General features: G+C 23.1%; 1 protein-coding gene across 2 annotated transcripts; it reads right to left on the bottom strand.

Moving 5' to 3' along the window:
- Positions 1-3,194: 3,194 nt before the first annotated feature.
- On the bottom strand, positions 3,195-18,187 carry LOC122511152 (E3 ubiquitin-protein ligase SH3RF3). Of its 2 annotated transcripts, XM_043626218.1 has the most exons (13): positions 17,733-18,187; positions 16,677-16,791; positions 14,776-14,874; positions 14,560-14,696; positions 14,163-14,289; positions 13,741-14,061; positions 13,244-13,527; positions 10,310-10,632; positions 9,615-9,775; positions 8,243-8,394; positions 7,168-7,329; positions 5,591-5,707; positions 3,195-4,036 (listed from the first exon to the last, which is right to left on the bottom strand). In XM_043626218.1, the coding sequence occupies exons 1-13, from the start codon at positions 18,185-18,187 to the stop codon at positions 3,853-3,855; spliced, it is 2,637 nt and encodes an 878-aa protein (XP_043482153.1). In that variant the 3' UTR covers positions 3,195-3,852. The 2 variants fall into 2 exon arrangements, with proteins under 2 accessions (XP_043482153.1, XP_043482155.1); XM_043626220.1 differs by lacking the exon at positions 7,168-7,329.
- Positions 18,188-19,396: the final 1,209 nt, after the last annotated feature.

Below are 19,396 nucleotides of genomic sequence, written 5' to 3'. Positions count from 1 at the left end.
AATGTCCATATTAAAAAAAAATCACATTCATTTCTTTAAAATTCATTTAATGTAAAAAAGTTAACACTAAAATTTATTTCATGAAAATAAAATAAAATTTATTTTCTTGGATTTAATCTAAATAATAAAGAAACAATTCATCTTTAATTCAATAAATAATTTAAAAATAATTTCAGATTTCTGTTACTTCACATCACTGTTTATTTTATATTTTTATTTTTTTAATTTATTAAACATTTGTGCAGGAAAAAAATTTACTTTATAATTAAAGAAATAAATTATTAAATTTCGTTTTTTCTCTAATTTTTGTGCGATATATTATAAAGAGTTGCTCGTTTACATTTTTTTTTTCTTCACGTGTCACTATAGAAAAAGTCGTGTCACTTTTGGAAGTAATTAAACTATTTTAAATGTTGCGTTACCAGATTGCTTAAATATATTACAAAGTGAATACCTATTTGGTCATATCATAATATAATAAGTTGCTATGGTGTTTTTCGTGTAAATTCTACACAATATTAACTACATTTTTTTCAAAACTAATTAATATTATCGTATCTTTCACTTATATCCTATTGTCATACAAAACACGCATCATATGTGTATAAATATTTTTTTATATATAATTTTAGCTACATTTTTTTCTAGTTGAAACTTAAATTATAATTACCATTATTATTATTTTTATAATGATAATAATATTATTCCTGTTATAATTATAATATATTATATAATAATTATAATGAATAATATAATAATATAGTCGTATAATACTATTATAATAATAATAATTATTATTCATAATTTACTTATATATATTTATAAGTTATTTATTAATAGTTATTACTATTATTATTTATAATATTATTATAATAATTATTATTATTACAATTATTTCATTTATCACTATTATTATTGTTGTTAGAACGAAAAACAAAAGTAAAACGTGTAATTACGGTTTAAGTGAAAATTAGAAAAAAAAAATTCCGCTTTATCCGGAATTTAGATTTACTTCTATTCTCTTAATACAGTTTAATTAATCTAGCGCTCGTACATTTTTTTTCTATAATATTCGGTATTATAAACAAGCTCTTTTTTCTGCCCTTTCTTTAAAAAATAGCCAATCACAATTTGAGAAATTTAAATTTAAACATTTTTAACATTTAAATATCAGACAATTCACTATTTATTTAATTTTTTAGTTTTTTCATAAAAATTGCAATCATTTTTTTTGATATTATGAATCAATTTTATTTTTGTTTCCTCTCTATATTATTATCATATATAAATATGTATAATTAAAAGAAAGAGATCTAAGTGCGAACATCAAAGATATGTGCAAAATTGATTTTATATAGACAAGTATAGAGAGAAGAATGAAAAAAATTAACACTCTTGGTATTTTTCAAAATTAAAATATCCAAATGTCGATAGACAGTTTTTTTTTGTACTCTCACTTAGATCTATTCGACATTATTTACAAAATAGTGACATTAGACAAAAAATTGAAACATATAGATGCAGAAAAATATTGAAAAAATTTTACTAAACATTTGTAGCTATTTAAAATTCTCTCTACGATACAAAATTTTTTTTTTTTTTAGTGACCTGTCCAACGAATGAATTTGAAATTCAATTTGAATTTTTTTTTCAATTCGCTTGAAAAGAATTTTTTTTATTCTAATGAGCCACAACTATAAAAATACTGAATAAATAATACTAGTCTCACATTTTTTTCTTTTAGACTTTAATCTCAATCTTAAATATAAAAAAAAAATTTGTATTAAAAAATATATTCTAAGAATATTTGTTCACTTTCAGTCCTTTCGTTAAAATTAATATTCATTCATTGGTCTAGCCACTTTACAAAAAGAAATCATATAAACAATTTAAATCTAAATAGTTAAAATTAAATTTACAATTGTATACACCATACATTACACTTTTTACAACTCATCGAATGTAAAATCAACGAGAAAATATTTTAAATATTCAAATTAAAAACAGTTTTTTTATGAGAATCTAATTTTACCTATTTTACAATTTTGTATTTTTTAATCGACTTTTCTTTTTTTATTTCTTTTTATTTTCTTTTATTTCTTCTTAATCTTATTATTTCTGTTATTCCTCTTTTATTTCTTTATTATTTTTATTTATAAACGGAAATATTCGAACAAAATTTCGATATAGAATTCGGTTAATTTTCGATTCGACTTGTGTTGAATAAAATACATTTCCCGACATTTTTATGTAAAATATTTTCTCGTTTAATTTAACAAAGCATGGTCGGTTTTATTATGATTAAGGAGTATTTATTCTACGCATTATGCATTATCAGTGTTTAATATTCGCACTTACTATTGAATTATTATTATTATCATAATTATTCTTCTTAGATATATTGAAATTCTATTAATTCTTAACTATCAATCGGTATCTTAACTGGTTCGTTAAGTTTCATTTCCTGTATTTGAAGATATTTTTAGGTACTTTTGAGATAAAATTTTTGTGCACATTAATACAGTACTTTTTTTTGAGAAAAACAAAATTGTCCGTACATTTATGGCAAAGTAAATTTTTTGTGTACAAATATATATGTATTATAATTATTTTTTTAAATTATTATTTAAATATTTATAATTATACTATCTATCTATATTTACAATATTTATCCTTGTGAAATTGATTTTATAAATGCGTGTTAGAGATAGCAATATTATTATAAATTAAATGCGTCGTAGAAATAAATTTTTGAAACAAAATATATTGCCTCAGATCCAGAATACTGGAAGCACTTATTTAATTGGGCGTTAATTAATAAATACTTGAAATTAATTAATAAAACAAATAATTCTCTAAAGCGGCATATTTAAATTATTAAAAACTATTGAGTGTGAAAAATGTTTAGCACTTAAAAAGAACACAAACGGTGTAAAAAATTTAAAAAAAAACGTGTGTGCGTTAAATGCAAAACAAAAATATTGATAACTAACAGAGATGGTTAAAAAAGCTTTTCTATAAAAAGAATGGCACCTTAACGATTTTCGTGCACAATTTCCCAAGGAAAAAAAGAACAAATCTCAGAATATAAGAGAATATTTGTTAAACTACATAAAAGTTTAACGTGGACGAACTTTGGCATTACTCATTAAAAAAAAATAATTCAGAAAAAAAATTCAGAAAGTCAAATCAACTTCCCAATTGATTTAAAACGTTCTATTTTTCTATTTACAAAATTCTATTTTTAAAAATGTACCTAAAATTTATAAATCTGGCTGAATTTCGATTTGCTTAGCATTCAATAATTAGCCAGTGGCAAAGAGACTTTTAATGTCTTTTGCTAATTTATACAAAATAAAAAAAATTGGATTTTTTGACGCCTGTCGAAATTTAAACACTTCAAAGAACAGCAACAATAATTTTTTCAAAGTATTTTGAAAATAATTTTAAAAAACTAAAAAAAAGGATAATCTAAAAAATTTTCCATTTTCACTAATAAATCTTTTCTCCTTCCAATAATTAATAATGCACGTATTTAATATAATTTGAAAATTTTTGTGCCAGAATTGCACAAAATTGAAAAATTGTAACGTATACGTCACAATATTCATTTGACTCATGGCAGTATGTATGAATTTCAGACATTTCCCCGAATTCAAAGTATATATCACATAATAGAAATTCTGTAATTTTGTTTACTTTCTGAGATTTTTTTTTTCATAGCGCGCGCCTTTAAATTAGATAATTCGCAAAATCAATTGTGTGATCATTTTTTATATTAATGAAAAATTCGCAATTACACGAATTTTATTATATACAAGTCTCGAGAACGAGACTGCTACGTGTTGTGTCTCAGAAAGCTTCGACAAAACTTGCAGGAAAAAGTCCAGTGCGACCTGTGCGTTGTTGGGTTCCTTTGTACCAACCATCGTCACGCTTTTTATGAACGTAAATAATGTCACCTACTTTCAGTTCCAGTTCAAATTCACTATTCGGAGGATATGGTACAATACAACGAAATCTGTAAACACGTTCTCTGAAAAAAAAATTTATTATTATTATATTAAAATTAAATATTTATTGACAAATTAATCCCTTTTGCTTTCGAAAAAAATACAATTATATAATTCGAGATATTCTCTTCTCACGTGAAGTTGTGAGTTTTTGATTCAAAATTGTTTTACAGCTCAAATTGTCATGTCAAAAATTTGACAATTAATTTGTAAATAGAGTGATTAGTTTTTTAGTGAAATTAATTCCCCTAGAATTTTTACAATAATAGTATTAAAAAATATCAAATTATTCAAAACCTTTAATAGTCTATGAATTTTCTTTCTCAAATTAAAAAAAATCCATATTTCAAGAATTGGAAATTGCAATTTTAATTTTTGGAAATAATTAAATTTTAAAAGATTTTATATTAAAATTAAATGAAAAATTAATCACATTAATCAAATTGATTTGAAAAAGAATTTAAGTTATTTTAAATTAAATATTAATTTAAAATTTAAGTTATTTTAAGAAAAATTTTCAAGACTTGAAAGAATTGCAATTCTAATTTTTGGAAATAATTAAATTTCAAAAGACTTTATATTGAAATTAAATAAAAAATTAATGAAATTTGATAAATTTCATTTAGAAATTCTAAAAAATGAGGTTTTTAATAAATCGTATAATTAAAATTTTTTCAAAACAGTTGTATTCCCGAAAATAATTTTAAAGACTTGAAAAAATAGGAATTTACTCAAATTTCAATAAAATAAATTTTGTATTTTAAAAAATTTTATTTTCTTTCTTTAAAAAATTATTTTTTAAATATTATTGTATTTTTTGAAGAATTGTAACTAAAAATTTGGGAAATAATTAAATTTTATAAACAGTTTTATATTTAAATTCAATTATCGTTGAATTTTAGTAAGAATTGATTTAGAAAAGAATTTCAGTTCAAATTTTCAAAAATAATTGAATTTATTTGAAGCGTTACAACAAGAATTTTAAGAAATAATTGAATTCTTTCGTATACTTTTATTAAAAATTTAAAAAAATAATTAAATTTCTGCGAAGAATTGAATTCTTGTGAAGAATTTAATTACTTTCGATAATAATTAAATTGTTTAGATGAATTTTAATAAATTGTATGAAAATATTTGAATTTTTGTAAAGAATTGAATTTTTTCAAAGAATTTTATTTAAAAAAAATTGTGAATTTGAAAAATTGAATTTAGAAATTCTGAAAAAATTAGATTTTTTCAAAAATCGTAATTAAAATTTTTTAAAAATAGTTGAATTCCTGAAAATGATTAAAAACAATGCTCAAAATCGCACAAATCCAAGACTTTCTCATTTTTGATGAGAATGTAAAAAAAGAAACAATTAAAAGTTTTCTTCAATTTCATTGAAATAAATTTTATATTTGAAAGAATTTAATTTTATTACCTACTTTTAAAAATTGTTTTGCAATCCTAATCGTACTTTGGAAGAATTATATTTTGAAACAAATATTTTTTTTTTAAATAATAAATTTTCATTAATTTTCCCCCTAAAAAAAAGTGGAAAAAAATGTTAATTGTTGTAAAAAAATAACAATTACCTTTCTCTTGATGCAGATTGTTGTTTAACTTGTTTGCCCATTCCAGCATCCAAGGAATTACTTTTGCGGTGATGATTACTGAGTGAATTACTCACAGCACCACCAGCTTCGTTCGATCTATTAAAAATAATCATAAATTTATTTCAACATAAATTTGCCTACAAAAGCAGATGTTAATTATCTGAATTATAACTAAGAACAAAATGACTTTTTCATCTATTTGTAGAGAAATGACTACAATATTAAAACTTTTTGCTATTTATTCCTTAATTACTATTTTACTGTACTTTTTACTTCTACTTTTTATAAACCCTATACTATTCTTTTACGAAATTCTAAATTATCTAGAAAATATTTTTTCTCTATAGAAATTTTTCTTATTCACAAACAAAGCAAATACTGGATATTAATTAATTTTTCAATTTTTTAGTATTCTATGTTTTTTTTCTATAAAATATTTTTCTTATTTACAAACAAAGAGAATATTGGAGATTAATTAATGTTTCTATTTTTTAGTATTCTATGATTTTGCTATCTATTTCTACTTATTTTAATTTTTCAACATTACTAATTTATTTGCTTACTTATTTATTCATTTACTAATTTATTTATTTACTTATTTATTTAGTAAAAATTGTATTAATAAAAATAATTTATATTCATACTAGTCTTCTTCGTTGATTAATTTTAAATATTGACTTTCTTTTTAAATTAATTTCTTATCCGCAGATGATGATAAAAAAGAATATAAAGTAAAATTAATATTTTTTTATTTACTTAAATATGAATGATTGTATTATATTATTTATAGATAATTATAATAGACATCTTACCTTGATGAAATCTAAAAATATTTTCTTAATAAGCGACTGATACAAAGTGTAAGTTATTGACAAATTAAAAGCAATATCAGTTAATATACAACACTAAATGTTAATTAGTACTAGTTTTTTAATTAAATCTAAATTATCTTATCAAAAATTGTCAGTAAATTCATCAACATTGTATAAAAACATTTTCAAATTTTCACCAAAAGTTTAAAAATATTTTAATATTTCAATAAGTATTTTAATAAATTTTGATATTTTAGTATTTTAATATTAAAATTTTATTATATTTTTAAATATTAAAATAACGATTAAGTTAATAAAAGTAACGATTAAAGTAATCCTTACTTATTTTTGTATAAAAATTAATTTTCCACATTTTAACAAAATATTAAAATAGAAAAAGAACGATAATATAAATAAATAAAAAATCCATATTTTTTTCAGAAAAACCAAGAAAATATAAATAGACAATGTTTTTACACTTGGAAGCCAGTGGATAATTTTTTTTAATAATCTATATCTAATAATATCACAATATTAAACAATCTATCAGCAATCATGTGAATGAAAATAAGTGTGATGCAAATTATTGGTGCAATAAAAGCGATAAATGTATAGTTGGGTGTGAAAAGCGTATAAAACAATCATTTGTGTAATCGTTTGTAGATATATGCGGCAATTAATTAATTTATAGAGAAAAAAAATTTTTTTTTCCTCTTTTTAAAGTTGATTCAAACGATGACTAACCTCTGAAGGGATGTCACAGGCAAGGAAGGTCGCTCTTTATGTTTTAATCTCTGAGACGTTGATGTGTGTCCAGTTCCTGGGCACATACGATGATGGCTGTTTGTTGGATTAATATCCTGCGTGGGTCCCACCTGTAGCAATTGGCTGGGGCAAGAACCCGAGCTAATTTTTTCCCACCCAATCCCTCGTAATATTAAAGCAAAGGCAACAAATATTTTCAAGAAAAAAAAATATTTTTCCAAGAAAAAAGGAAATTAAATAAAAAAAAAAAGAAAATTAAATGAACAAAAGGTTTTTGTAATATTGTTTCATTGTCGAGCCTAATATTTGTTTCCTATTAACAGTGCATATTTCAAAATACTGAAAAAATACTGTGAATTACGTTCATTGATTACTTTTTCTATTTTAAAATTAAAAATTTCTATTTTAATTCAAAATGAAAATTAATTAATTAATAAAATAAAAAATTGAATCCATTTCGATAGAATAATGGTAATTATAATTAAACGAATGAATTTAATTACGTCAATTGATTACTTTTTTCTATTTTAATTTAATTAAAAATAAATTAAATTCATGTTAGGGAGTAAAATAATTTAAATAATTAAAAATACGAATAAATTCAAATTTGAATTGTTTATGTAATAATAATAATAATAATAATAATAGTGTATACGTATAAAATAATTTAAATTATATAACAAAAGAAAATTTAAATCCCAGACGAAAAATTTAATGAATATGAATTTAAAAAAAAGCAAACACTGCACTGCAACGAAAACAAGCACATTCACAGATGAAAGCATGTACTTTTTGTGTGTGTGTGTGTGTTTTTTTGTGTTTATGTGAGTTAAAAACATTTTCATTACTAATTACATGCACATAACTGGATGTAAACGTCCAAGAAACATTTTTTTTGTTCACAATGCCAATCGTAAATTGCAAATATAAAAAAATTTTATGCAACAAACAAAAGTGTGAGTAAAAAAGCTGTGACATGTCGCGTGTTAACAAATGTTTATTATTTGTTTTTTTTTTTTAAAAGAAAGAAAGTAATGAAAGTTTTTTTTCTTACCGAACATGTACGGCACTAACTGAAGATTGGCTGGTATTGCCATCATCGAAAACGGGATTATCCATTGAATATGTTGCCGGCGGAGGTGACTTAGATTTTTTTATATTTGTTAAACGACGCATTAGTGAGACTCCTTTCTCTTTTTTCTCCTTCTGCAATTAATTAGGAAATTTTCATTAATTTTAGACAAATTTTAATTGGAATTTATTAATTTTTACATAAATTAAAATTGAATTCTGTTAATTTTTGGACAAATTAAAATTGAAATTTTTTAATTTTTAGATAAATGTTAATTGAATTTTATTAATTTTTGGACAAATTAAAATTAATTTGTTAATTTTTAGATAAATTTTAATTGAATATTATTAATTTTTAGACAAATTTTTCTGGAATTTTGTTAAATTTTAGATAAATTTTAATTGAATTTTATTAATTTTTTGGACAAATTTTAATTGGAATTTAATTATTTTTGGACAAATTAAAATTGGAATTTGTTCATTTTTAGATAAATTTTAATTTAATTTTATTGATTATTGGACAAATTTTTGATTGGAATTTATTAATTTTTAGATAAATTTAAATTGTATTTTATTAATTTTTGGATAAATTTTAATTGAACTTTGTTAAATTTTAGACAAATTTGAATTGAAATCTTTGGATAAAATAGAATTTCTTTTTAAAAAGTAAAACAAATATTAATGAATTACATTTTTGGAAAATTTTACAGATTTTTAGACAAATTTTAATAGGAATTTATTAATTTTTATGTTTAGACAAATGTCAATCGAATTTTTTTAAATTTTTGGACAAATTTAAATTAAAACTTGTTAATTTTTAGATAAATGTAAATTGAATTTTGTTAATTTTTAGATAAATTGTAATTGAACTTTGTTAAATTTTAGACAAATTTGAATTGCAATTTATTAATTTTTAGACAAATGTAAATTGAATTTTGTTAATTTTTAGATAAATTTTAATTGAATATTATTAATTTTTAGACAAATTTTTCTGGAATTTTGTTAAATTTTAGACAAATTTTAATTGAAATCTTTGAATTTCTTTTCAAAAAGTAAAATTAATATTAATGAATTACCTTTTTAAAAAATTTAACAGATTTTTAGACAAAAAATTCAATTTTAATTGGAATTTATTAATTTTGACTTATTTAGACAAATGTAAATTGATTTTTTTTAAATTTTTCAACTAAAATTGAATTTTGTTAATGTTTTTAGATAAATTTTAATTGAATTTTATTAACTTTTGGACAAAATTTTTGTATTCAATTTTGTTAAATTTTAGACAAATTTTAATTGAAATCTTTGGATAAAATAGAATTTCTTTTCAAAAAGTAAAATAAATATTAACTAATTACCTTTTCAGAAGTTTTTACAGGCGTTGCGGTTGCGTTTGCAGCTGTTGCTGCAGCATGAGCTGTATTATTCGGACTTCTATTTAAATCATTATTTACTGCAGTGTTTGGAAGTGAAGCGGAAGCACCAGCTATTATTGGAGGTGGTAATTTACCCGGTGACGCTGCGAGGTAAAAAAATTGTTCAAATTACTTGTGAATAATTAAAAAGAATTAAATTAAAAACCTAATTTTTATGAATTTTGCATATTTTTCAAAATTTTAATTCTTCAAAAAAATTATAAATTTAAATATTTTTAAAATTAAATAATTAACAAAAGTTTTAATTATAATTCTTTAAAAAATTAAATTCTACACAATTAGGACCCTTTAATGTAAAACTCAATAATTTACCAATTGTTGAAATAAAATTATTTAAAAATTCGATTTTTAAACACCAAAAACTTGAATATTTGTTGTAATTCTATAAATTTGATATTTTTCTAGTACTTTTGATAAAATTTTCCAATTTTCCAAACTTTGCGCCTTTTTGCAAATATATTTAAAAATTAACTAATTTTCTATTCATTGAATATTTCTTTAGATGTAAATAATTTTTAGATATATTTTTTATTAGATATATTTAGACGTAAGTTCGATTAAAAGTCAAGTTTGAATGAATAGAAATGAATTGAATAAAATTTCTCAAGTATTCTTACCAACATTAGCAGGCATTACGGCACTGTGACTTCTTCCAATGGGAGTAATCGTTGTTTGCTCACCCTGTCGTGGAGGACTTTGTCCTTGTGTTTGACGCTGTCCATGCCAGGACGAGGAGACAGTTGGCATTGGACTCAATGCTCTTGGTGGCAATTCAGGCGGAGGCAGTGATCGTATATTATAAGATGGCTGTGGAGCGGGACTTTTGCTTTTCGTGTAAGTCACAGTTGGTCTCGCTTCGCTGTTCGATTGAGAAGTCATTGTCGTTGAGCTCTGTTGAGGCACTGCACTCGGTGAACTTCGACAAACAGTTCTCTGACATCTGAATTATTAAAAAAAAAAAAAAATGGTTAACGATTTTCCATCGGAGTTTCGAACTTATTTAAATTTATAAATTATAAAATAGAATTTGCAGGGTTGTCACGCTTTTGCTCATTTCAAATTCCCTGACTTTTCCAAGTTAAAAAACGGAATTTTTCCAGATTTTTAAAACTACATATTTATATTTTACAAAATTAAATAATTAGTCATTATAATTTTTCCATAAGAATTAAGATTTTCAAAAATTACAAATTTAAACCTAAACAACTTATGAAAAATTGTTATAAAACATGAAGAAATCGATCACTCTGAGTCTTCGACTCGGAGCAATCGATATCTTCATGTTTTATAATAATTAAAAATTACCGACTGATAAAATCATTATTTTATATTATAAGATAAGAATATTGTTACTGTAACTTATTCAAAATTATTTTCATCACTTCAATTCAATTATTGTTTTCTAGAATTATTATTTAAATGCAAAAATAAATAATTTATTGAATAATTGAATATTTCATTAAATTGAATTCTATCAACGAATTTTAATAAAATTTTTAAGAATTACATTTTTCGAGAAATTCGATTAAAATTGTATTAAAAATAATTGAAATTCTGCGATGAATTTTATTATTTCTGAAAATAATTGAATCCTTAAGAAGAATTTTATTATTTTTGAACAACATTTAATTTTTGCAAAGAATATTATTACTCTTAAAAATAATTGAATTTCTGCAATAATTTGTAACTTTTCCAAAATTATATTTTTTGTTGCGTTTTTAACTAAAATTCTTCTATAAATCCATTATTTTTAATAATTTTTGAAGAAGTTCTTTGAGAATTTTTGAATTCATTTGTTTACAATTCAGTTTTACAATATTTCAATTGTTCGTAAATTCTTCAATCAAATGAATATATTAGAAAATAAAAACTTCAAATAACTTAAAAAAAATTTAATTAAACTTTTTCAGAAAAATTAAATGGACACAATTTTCAGTCAAAAGTATGAAAAATTCAAACATTCAAAGATTATAATTTGAAACCTTTTCAAAATTCAATTATTTTTAAAAATTCACGCTATAATACTTTATCTCTAAATTTGAATTAGTAAAAACGTTTACTAAGTGGAATTAGTTTATGACTTTTTGCTTATTAATAAATTTTAATATTAATTAGTAGAAACGACTATTTATTAGTAAAATCTGCTAATTTAAAAGCAAAAAGTCAGTCACTAATTCAAATTAGAAAACATTTTTACTGATTCAAATTTAAGGAGTTTAATATTCAATTATTATCTAAAATTTTTACTGAAATTCATATTTAAATCAATTTTTATTAGAAAATTCTACTAGAATTCAATTAAATTAAATACAAAAATAAATAATTTATTGAAGAATTGAATTGAATGTTTTTTAAAATTGAACTCTCATTAAAAGAATTTTATCAACAAATTTTTAAATAGGTATGTAATTAAAATTCTTTTGACGAATTTTAATAAAATTTTTAAGAATAATTTAATTTTTCGAGAAATTAGATAAATATTGTATTCAAAATAATTGAATCTCTGTAAAAAATTTTATTGAATTGAGAAAAGTTTTTGAAAATAATTGAAATTTTACCAAGAATTTTATTAAAATTTTTGAAAATAATTGAATTTTGGAGAAAAATTTTATTATTTATAAAGATAATTGAAATTTTAAAGATAATTTTTTTAAACTTTTGATCATAATTGAATTTCTACGAAGAATTTTATTATTTTTGAAAATAATTGAATTCGTATTGAGACGAATTTTCATATTTATTTTTAAAGAATTAAATTCTCTTGTGAAATTTTATTGAAATAGTAGATATTGAAAATAATTGAATTTTCATAAATTATTGAAATTAATTAAATTTCTACGTAGAATTTTATTCAAATTATTTTGAAAAAAAATTGAATTGTTAAAAAGAATTTCATTAAAATTTTTGAAAATATTTTAATTCTTTCAAGAAATTTAATTAAAAATGTATTGACAATAATTCTTAAATTCTAATAAATAAATTATAGGAAGGCTTTTTAAAATAATTGAATTTCTTTGATGAATTTTAATAAAATTTTGAAGAATAATTCCATTTTTCGAGAAATTCGATTAAAATTGTATTAACAATAATTGAAATTCTGCGAAGAGTTTTATTATTTATGAAAATTATTGTAAACCTATAAAGTTTTTTTTATTATTTACGAAAATAATCGAGTCTCTGTAAAAAATTTGATTATTTATGAAAATAATTGAATTTTTACGAAGAAATTTTTAAAGAATTTGTAAATAACAGAATTCCTGTGAAATTTTTATTATTTATTTAATTCATTAAAAATTGAAAATTAAAACCTTCTGAAGTTTATCTATTTATGAAAATTGTAAACGCAACTCTTTTAAAAATGAATTAATTTTGAAATATTTAGGAAAAACTAGATTTCACGAATAAGCATAATAACTTTAGAAAACATATAATTTTCCAGGATTCCGATCAAAATTCCCTGACATTTCTAAGTTTTCTAGGTTGCGTGGCAATCCTGAATTTGATTTCTCCAGCGAGAAGGATTTTTGAAATTTAAATTTTTCGAGACTCACTTGGCAGGAGCTACGTAATTTCCCGGAAAGACGCCACACTTTTGTGTTCGATTCGATGTGCCCTTGAACCAGCCATCCTGACATCTTTCAGTCACCATATAAACGGCGCCTTTTCTCAATTCAAGTTCATCGCCTTTTTGCGGTTTATACGGATATAAAGCAATATACGCAGCTGGAAGATTCGCCGTGTTTATTGCATTCACAGGAAGATTCGATGTAGGCTGCGAGAGAATTAAATCACTACTTCCCCTACGTTTGTGTCTCAGATCTCCGTTTCCTCCAACCTGAAAAGCATTTCATTAGTCATTCAAAATAAATTCCAAAAATCGTATTTTACCAAATGTAAAATAAATCATAAAAGCTTCCTGACTTTAGAAAGTATCAATTAAAAAACGGAATGTTCCTCATTAAATTTTCCAAGTAAAAGAAAAATTGACTTTTGGTAAAAGTAAAAGAAAAATTGGTTTTCGGTAAAAGAAAAATTGATTGAAAATTACTTGAGATGGAGAAAATGTGAGATCGCCACTTGCGCCATTATTGCTGCCACTAGACGAATCAATTGGTGGACTGAGAATCTCAGCACTGTGTCTATGATGTGGATGAGGATGATGACCTGTATTCATTGCAGTGAAACTGTGCCGTTTAACATTTTGTCTACTGCCAACAGCTGGAGGCGATATCGCAGGACTACTTGGACTACTAGGTGCAGTGCTAGAACTACTCGATGTACTTGAGCTATTTGGAGTATTTGGCGTGGTTGTTGTTGAACTGCCAGATGAGACCGTGGAACTTGAATCAGATACTGGCAGTGCCGCAGTCTGCAAAGCGTCATGTCAGCCAAAATTGCAATAATATTCACAAAATGAAAACAAAAATTAAAAATAAAAACAAAAATTAAAATAAAATTTTTCTATTTTACCGGATTAGTTTGAGGTCTTGGCTGACTCGTCGTTTGTACATTTCGTGAATGATCAGTGGGAATTAATGGAGTTGTTTCTTCGTTTGTTGGTGTTGGAGGTGCTACTCTCGATGGTCCTGGTTGAACACTGTTCAAGTACGTTAATAATTAATAAAATTTTACGCTCAAAATGAAAAATGATTGCAAATTGTAATCGTAATTGTTAAATTCTAATTGTGATTCTTTTATTTAATTGCCCTTATCATCTTTAACGGTTTTTACCAGTCAATTTTAGAACTTTTTCAATTAAATTTTTATTTGTGATTTTAATATGGTTTTCATAATAATATCTGAGAAACAAATCAATAAAAACTATGCAAATGGGAAACTTTAACTAATTGTCAGTTGCATAACTTACTTTGTGGATAATTTCATTAAAGCCCTAGCAACGCTGTTTAGTTCGACAAAAGCCAATGGAAATATGCCGATACGGTCTAAAAGTTTGCCTTCTGCCCAATTTTCGTCCACTCTACGAATCACACTTATCACCTCTCCCTGTAAAAGAAAAAAAGTAACAGTAATAAAAAATTTAATTTTCCGCCTCTTTTTACAATTAAATTTTTCTTAATTTTACCTTATTAAATGTTAAACAACCGTCCTCATCGTCATTCGACATTCGAAAATCGTACAATGCCTTACATTGTGGAACATGAGGTGGTAAAGGTGTCATCACCTGGAAATTTTCGAAAATAAACATAATTTATAAATTAGAAAACTTTTCTACAAGTTTCAGTTTATTTACAGGGTTGAGATAAAAAATTAATTTTATTTTTCCCTTACTTTTTCCTGATTTCCAGACAAAATTTTGACTTTCTCCCTAACCTTAAAGAATATTCTGATTCACTCTAAAAATGACTGGATACTCAAAAAAATGTTCTATTATACATTTACTTAAAAATTTCTTTAATTATTGTAAAATTATTCGAAAACATCAATAAAAATTCTTCACAGAATTTTAATTATTTTTAATATACAATTATTTTCTTGAATTTTTTGCAAGAATTCAATTACATTTTACAAAATAATGAAATTCTTCGCTGAAATTCAAATATTTTCAAAATACACTATATTTTAATAAAATTTCTCAAAAGAATTCAATGAAATTAAAGAATTTAAGAATTCAATTTAATTTAAAAAAATGTAATAAAATTCACTGTAGGAATTTAATTATTTTTACAAGTAATAACATTTTTTACATGAATTCAATTATTTAAAAAAAATGTAATAAAATTCGTTGTAAAAATTAAATTATTTTCATCATAAATAATAAAATTCTTCACAGGATTTCAATTATTTTTAATACGATTATAAATGAATTCCTCGAAAAATGTAATTATTTTCTTGAATTTTTTGCAAGAATTCAATTACATTTCACAAATAATGATATTCTTCGCTGAAATTCAAATATTTTCAAAATCTGCTATATTTTATAAAACTTCTCAAAAGAATTCAATTATTTAAAAAAATGTAATAAAATTCGTTGTAGAAATTCAATTATTTTCATAAATAATACAATTCTTCACAGGATTTCAATAATTTTTTTAATATAATTTTAAGTAAATTCTTCGAAAAATGTTATTAATTTCAAAAATTTTATTAAAATTCTTCCAAAGAATTTAATTATCAATTATTTTTCAAAATTCATGCTATAATGCTTTTAATATTCTGTTATTATCTAAAATTTTAACTGAAATTCATTTTTAAATCAATTTTTATTAAAAAATTCTACGAGAATTATTCAATTATTTAAATACAAAAATAAAATAATAATTTATTGAATAAATAGATGTTTGTGAAAATTGAATTCTCATAAAGAATTTTATCAACATAATTGCATTTTTCAACGAATTTTAATAAAATTTTCAGAAAGAATTACATTTTTCGAGGAATTCGATTAACATTGTATTAAAAATAATTCAATTCCTAAAAAAAATTTGATTATTAATGAAAATAATTGAATTATTGCGAAGAAATGTATAAAAAATTTGTTAATTGTTGAATTCATGTGAAATTTTTATTATTTATGAAAATAATTTAATGTTTGGTTATAATTTTATCAACCTTTTTTTCTAAATAATTGAATTATTTTGAAAAACTTTATTAAAATAGTCGATATTGGTAATCATTGAACTGAGGAAAATTTTGGAAAATAATTGAATTTCTGTAATCATTTGTTATTTCTCCAAAATTCAATTTTTTTCAGTACTTTAATAAAAATCCCTGACTTTTCCCTGATTTCCCTGAATTTTCTGATTTCCCTGACCTGTGATTTATTTAAAGTAATACTTTTCAAGTCATCTAATTAATTATATGTTTTAATTTCATATTTATACTTTATAATTCTACATATTTTATGTTTATAAATAGAAAATAGAAATTGAATCATAAATATTCATTCATTTCTATTATACAAACAATAGATAATAAAATCTAAAATGTCATTAATTTATATTATTATATGAAAAAAGAAAGTACCTGTATGTAAGAAAGCGGAAAAACTCCATGATTAGTTCCACATTCACCGAAATACCAGTTGTTATCGATCTTCTTTCGCAAAACAACAATATCTCCTTTTTTGAAACTCAAGTCCCTAAATTGAAAAAAAAAAAATTAGCAATATTAATATGTTAATGACTTTTAATATTAATATTGTAACAATATTAATCTTTTCTTTTTATTAAAAAATAATATTAATATTATTAAGTAATATTAAGCTTTTCTGTTAAAAAGTAATACCTATTAATATTTTATAAATAAACAGTTATTATTTATACAGTTAACTGTATTATTTCTTTGTTCAAAATCTGCATTGCCTTGAAACAATAATGTTACATAAAGAATTATTTGACAAATTTCACATGTCATTCAAATTATACGGTAAATTTTTCAACTCGCTTATTATTCGTAAACATCAAATTTAATAACTTGTAATCATTCAGATCTCCGTAATATTGAGACAGAGATCATTTTTCACAGTTTGAATGTGTATACTAATTTTGGCGAGTCATTCAATAGTTTTAAAATACCTTTTCAAAAAGGAATAGGTAGAAAAATTTCCAAGTCAAAGGTAGATAAAGCAAAATCAAGAAACTCAAATTTTAGTTTAGAAAATGAAAATCGTTTCAATTCGACTGCATAGAAAACTTAGAGAACTGAAAGTTTTAATTTTAATTATAACCTCAAAGAGATTTCCTTTTCTTATATTATGAAATAAGATTAAAATTGCAATTTTTCTAAAAATAACACTTGGGGTAATAAATATTATTCAATATTGAAATCTAATATTTAGTATGAAGAGTATTTAAGACAAATTGTTTACATTCAAACGTTTCTTTGTTAATATTTTTAAGTCCATGAATCAGACTAATAAAAAATTTTCAAATTACAAAGAAAGTTAGGAAACTAAAGTTGAGTTTAAAAATTTGGCGAATTCTTTATTTTTTAGGTTGTAATTAAGTTTTATAATTATTTGGTAATTAACAGAAATTTTCGTACATCGGGGTCATTTTTTTAATGAATAAAAGAACGTACCCTGGGACTTTTGATACATAATCATAAATGGCACGCCCGTAAGGTTGATTATGAAGATGAACTTGCTTTGCAGCAACATTAGTATGTCGAGAAGGATCAACAGCAAGAACAACTGGTTGATTGGTATTAATTGTTAAAGCAGGGGCGACTTGATGACCACCAAATAGGCGTTGGGGCCCATTATTACTTTTTGACGGTGTTTTAATTCCTTTTGGAGTTGCATTACGCATTCCCTCCAAAATTCTCATTAATAAAACATTTGGTGGTAAGTCATCTATTTTAGCATCAACAAGAACACGACATTCTGGACATCGTAATTCACGATGTGTACTGACTATTTCTTCTAAACATTTTTTACAAAATGTATGCTGGCATGGCAACACTTTACTTGATGTATCTAAACGTTCTAAACATACGGAACACTCTAAAAGGTCATTCAGCATACACTCATCCATTGTGCCTTGAATACTCTTTTTTTTTTTTTTTGTTTTTATCGATATTCCCTCGTCAGCTGCAAACTTTTGTCTCACTCCCTCTTACTTTTTGCTTGCAATAGAAGTTTATTTATCTGCTTTTTCCTTTCCTTTTCTCTTGGTTATCTAGGTAGTCACAATCAGCTGTGCTCTTCTTTAAAAATGAATATAATTCCTTCGAGTTTCTGATTAATGTAATTAATTTCACGAGTATTATTTGATGCAATGGGAAAACGCCTTGATTCAACGTGTCGTAGACAACGCGATTGTCGTCGTCGATCAGTGCCATTTTCTTAAGCATTTTTTAAAAAGTTCTTTCGTTCAACTAAACATTTATAATGGCAGTTTTCAATTATTTTTATTGATAATCTCCTATGAACTGAACACATTATTGCACTTGTTAATTTAGACACATGAATATAGAAACACACAAAAATTTATGGAATCAATCACTCTCCGCCATTTCCGGTTTTTTAAAAGTCCGACGTCGGTAAAGCATCGAGCAAGTTAAACATATAGATGGGCAATAACATAAATATAACTATATGATTACGTCATTTGGAATTTATTACTCTAACAATTATTTCCTCTTTCTTTTCATCTATCACAAAAATAATATAGATTTTAGTCTATTATTTTTAATTCTCTATAGTAAAAAAAATATGAGAGGAGAGATTCAAATCAATGTAAGTGAATAAATATTTATAGATTTCAAATAGCCCGCTATTTTTAACCAATCGGTTGTAACTGCATTATTATCGATCATGCGCAATAGTGTCGCCGTCGGTTTATTTAAATACCCCATAAATATCTTAGTATATAAATATATCTATGATTGTTATTTAATGTAGAAATTAAAAAAATTAATCATTGCAGGAAATACAAACGATACAAACGATACAAACAAAGGCATATTTAATCAAATTAAAGAATCTTGAAAGTCAATAATAATCGATTATTCATAATTATGGATAACGTTATCTAACCTATAAAATCATTATTGATTGTTTTTTTTGCTCTAAGAATTTACGATCGGTAAATCGATCTTATGTATAGTTTTAATTTAAATTCAAATTTATTGATAAATTTTCAGAACTACAGAAAATTGAGAAAATTGGTTTTTCTTTTAAAAAAGTACAAAAATAGTATATAGTAGGTAGTAGGCAATGGAATTTCCAAAATCCCTAGAGA

This window comes from Leptopilina heterotoma, unplaced genomic scaffold, assembly GCF_015476425.1.
Source record: "Leptopilina heterotoma isolate Lh14 unplaced genomic scaffold, ASM1547642v1 Lhet_81, whole genome shotgun sequence".
Lineage (NCBI taxonomy): Eukaryota > Metazoa > Arthropoda > Insecta > Hymenoptera > Figitidae > Leptopilina > Leptopilina heterotoma.
This window is presented reverse-complemented; position numbering and strand designations above follow the sequence as displayed.

Bases quoted from the DNA above. Each gene is read 5' to 3' on its own strand.
- LOC122511152 (XM_043626218.1), bottom strand. From the start codon at position 18,187: ATGGATGAGTGTATGCTGAATGACCTTTTAGAGTGTTCCGTATGTTTA. The intron at 16,792-17,732 runs GTACGTTCTTTT...TTTTCAATTTAG, and splicing joins TATGTATCAAAAGTCCCAGG to GGACTTGAGTTTCAAAAAAG. The intron at 14,697-14,775 runs GTAAAATTAAGA...TTTCTTTTACAG, and splicing joins GTTGTTTAACATTTAATAAG to GGAGAGGTGATAAGTGTGAT.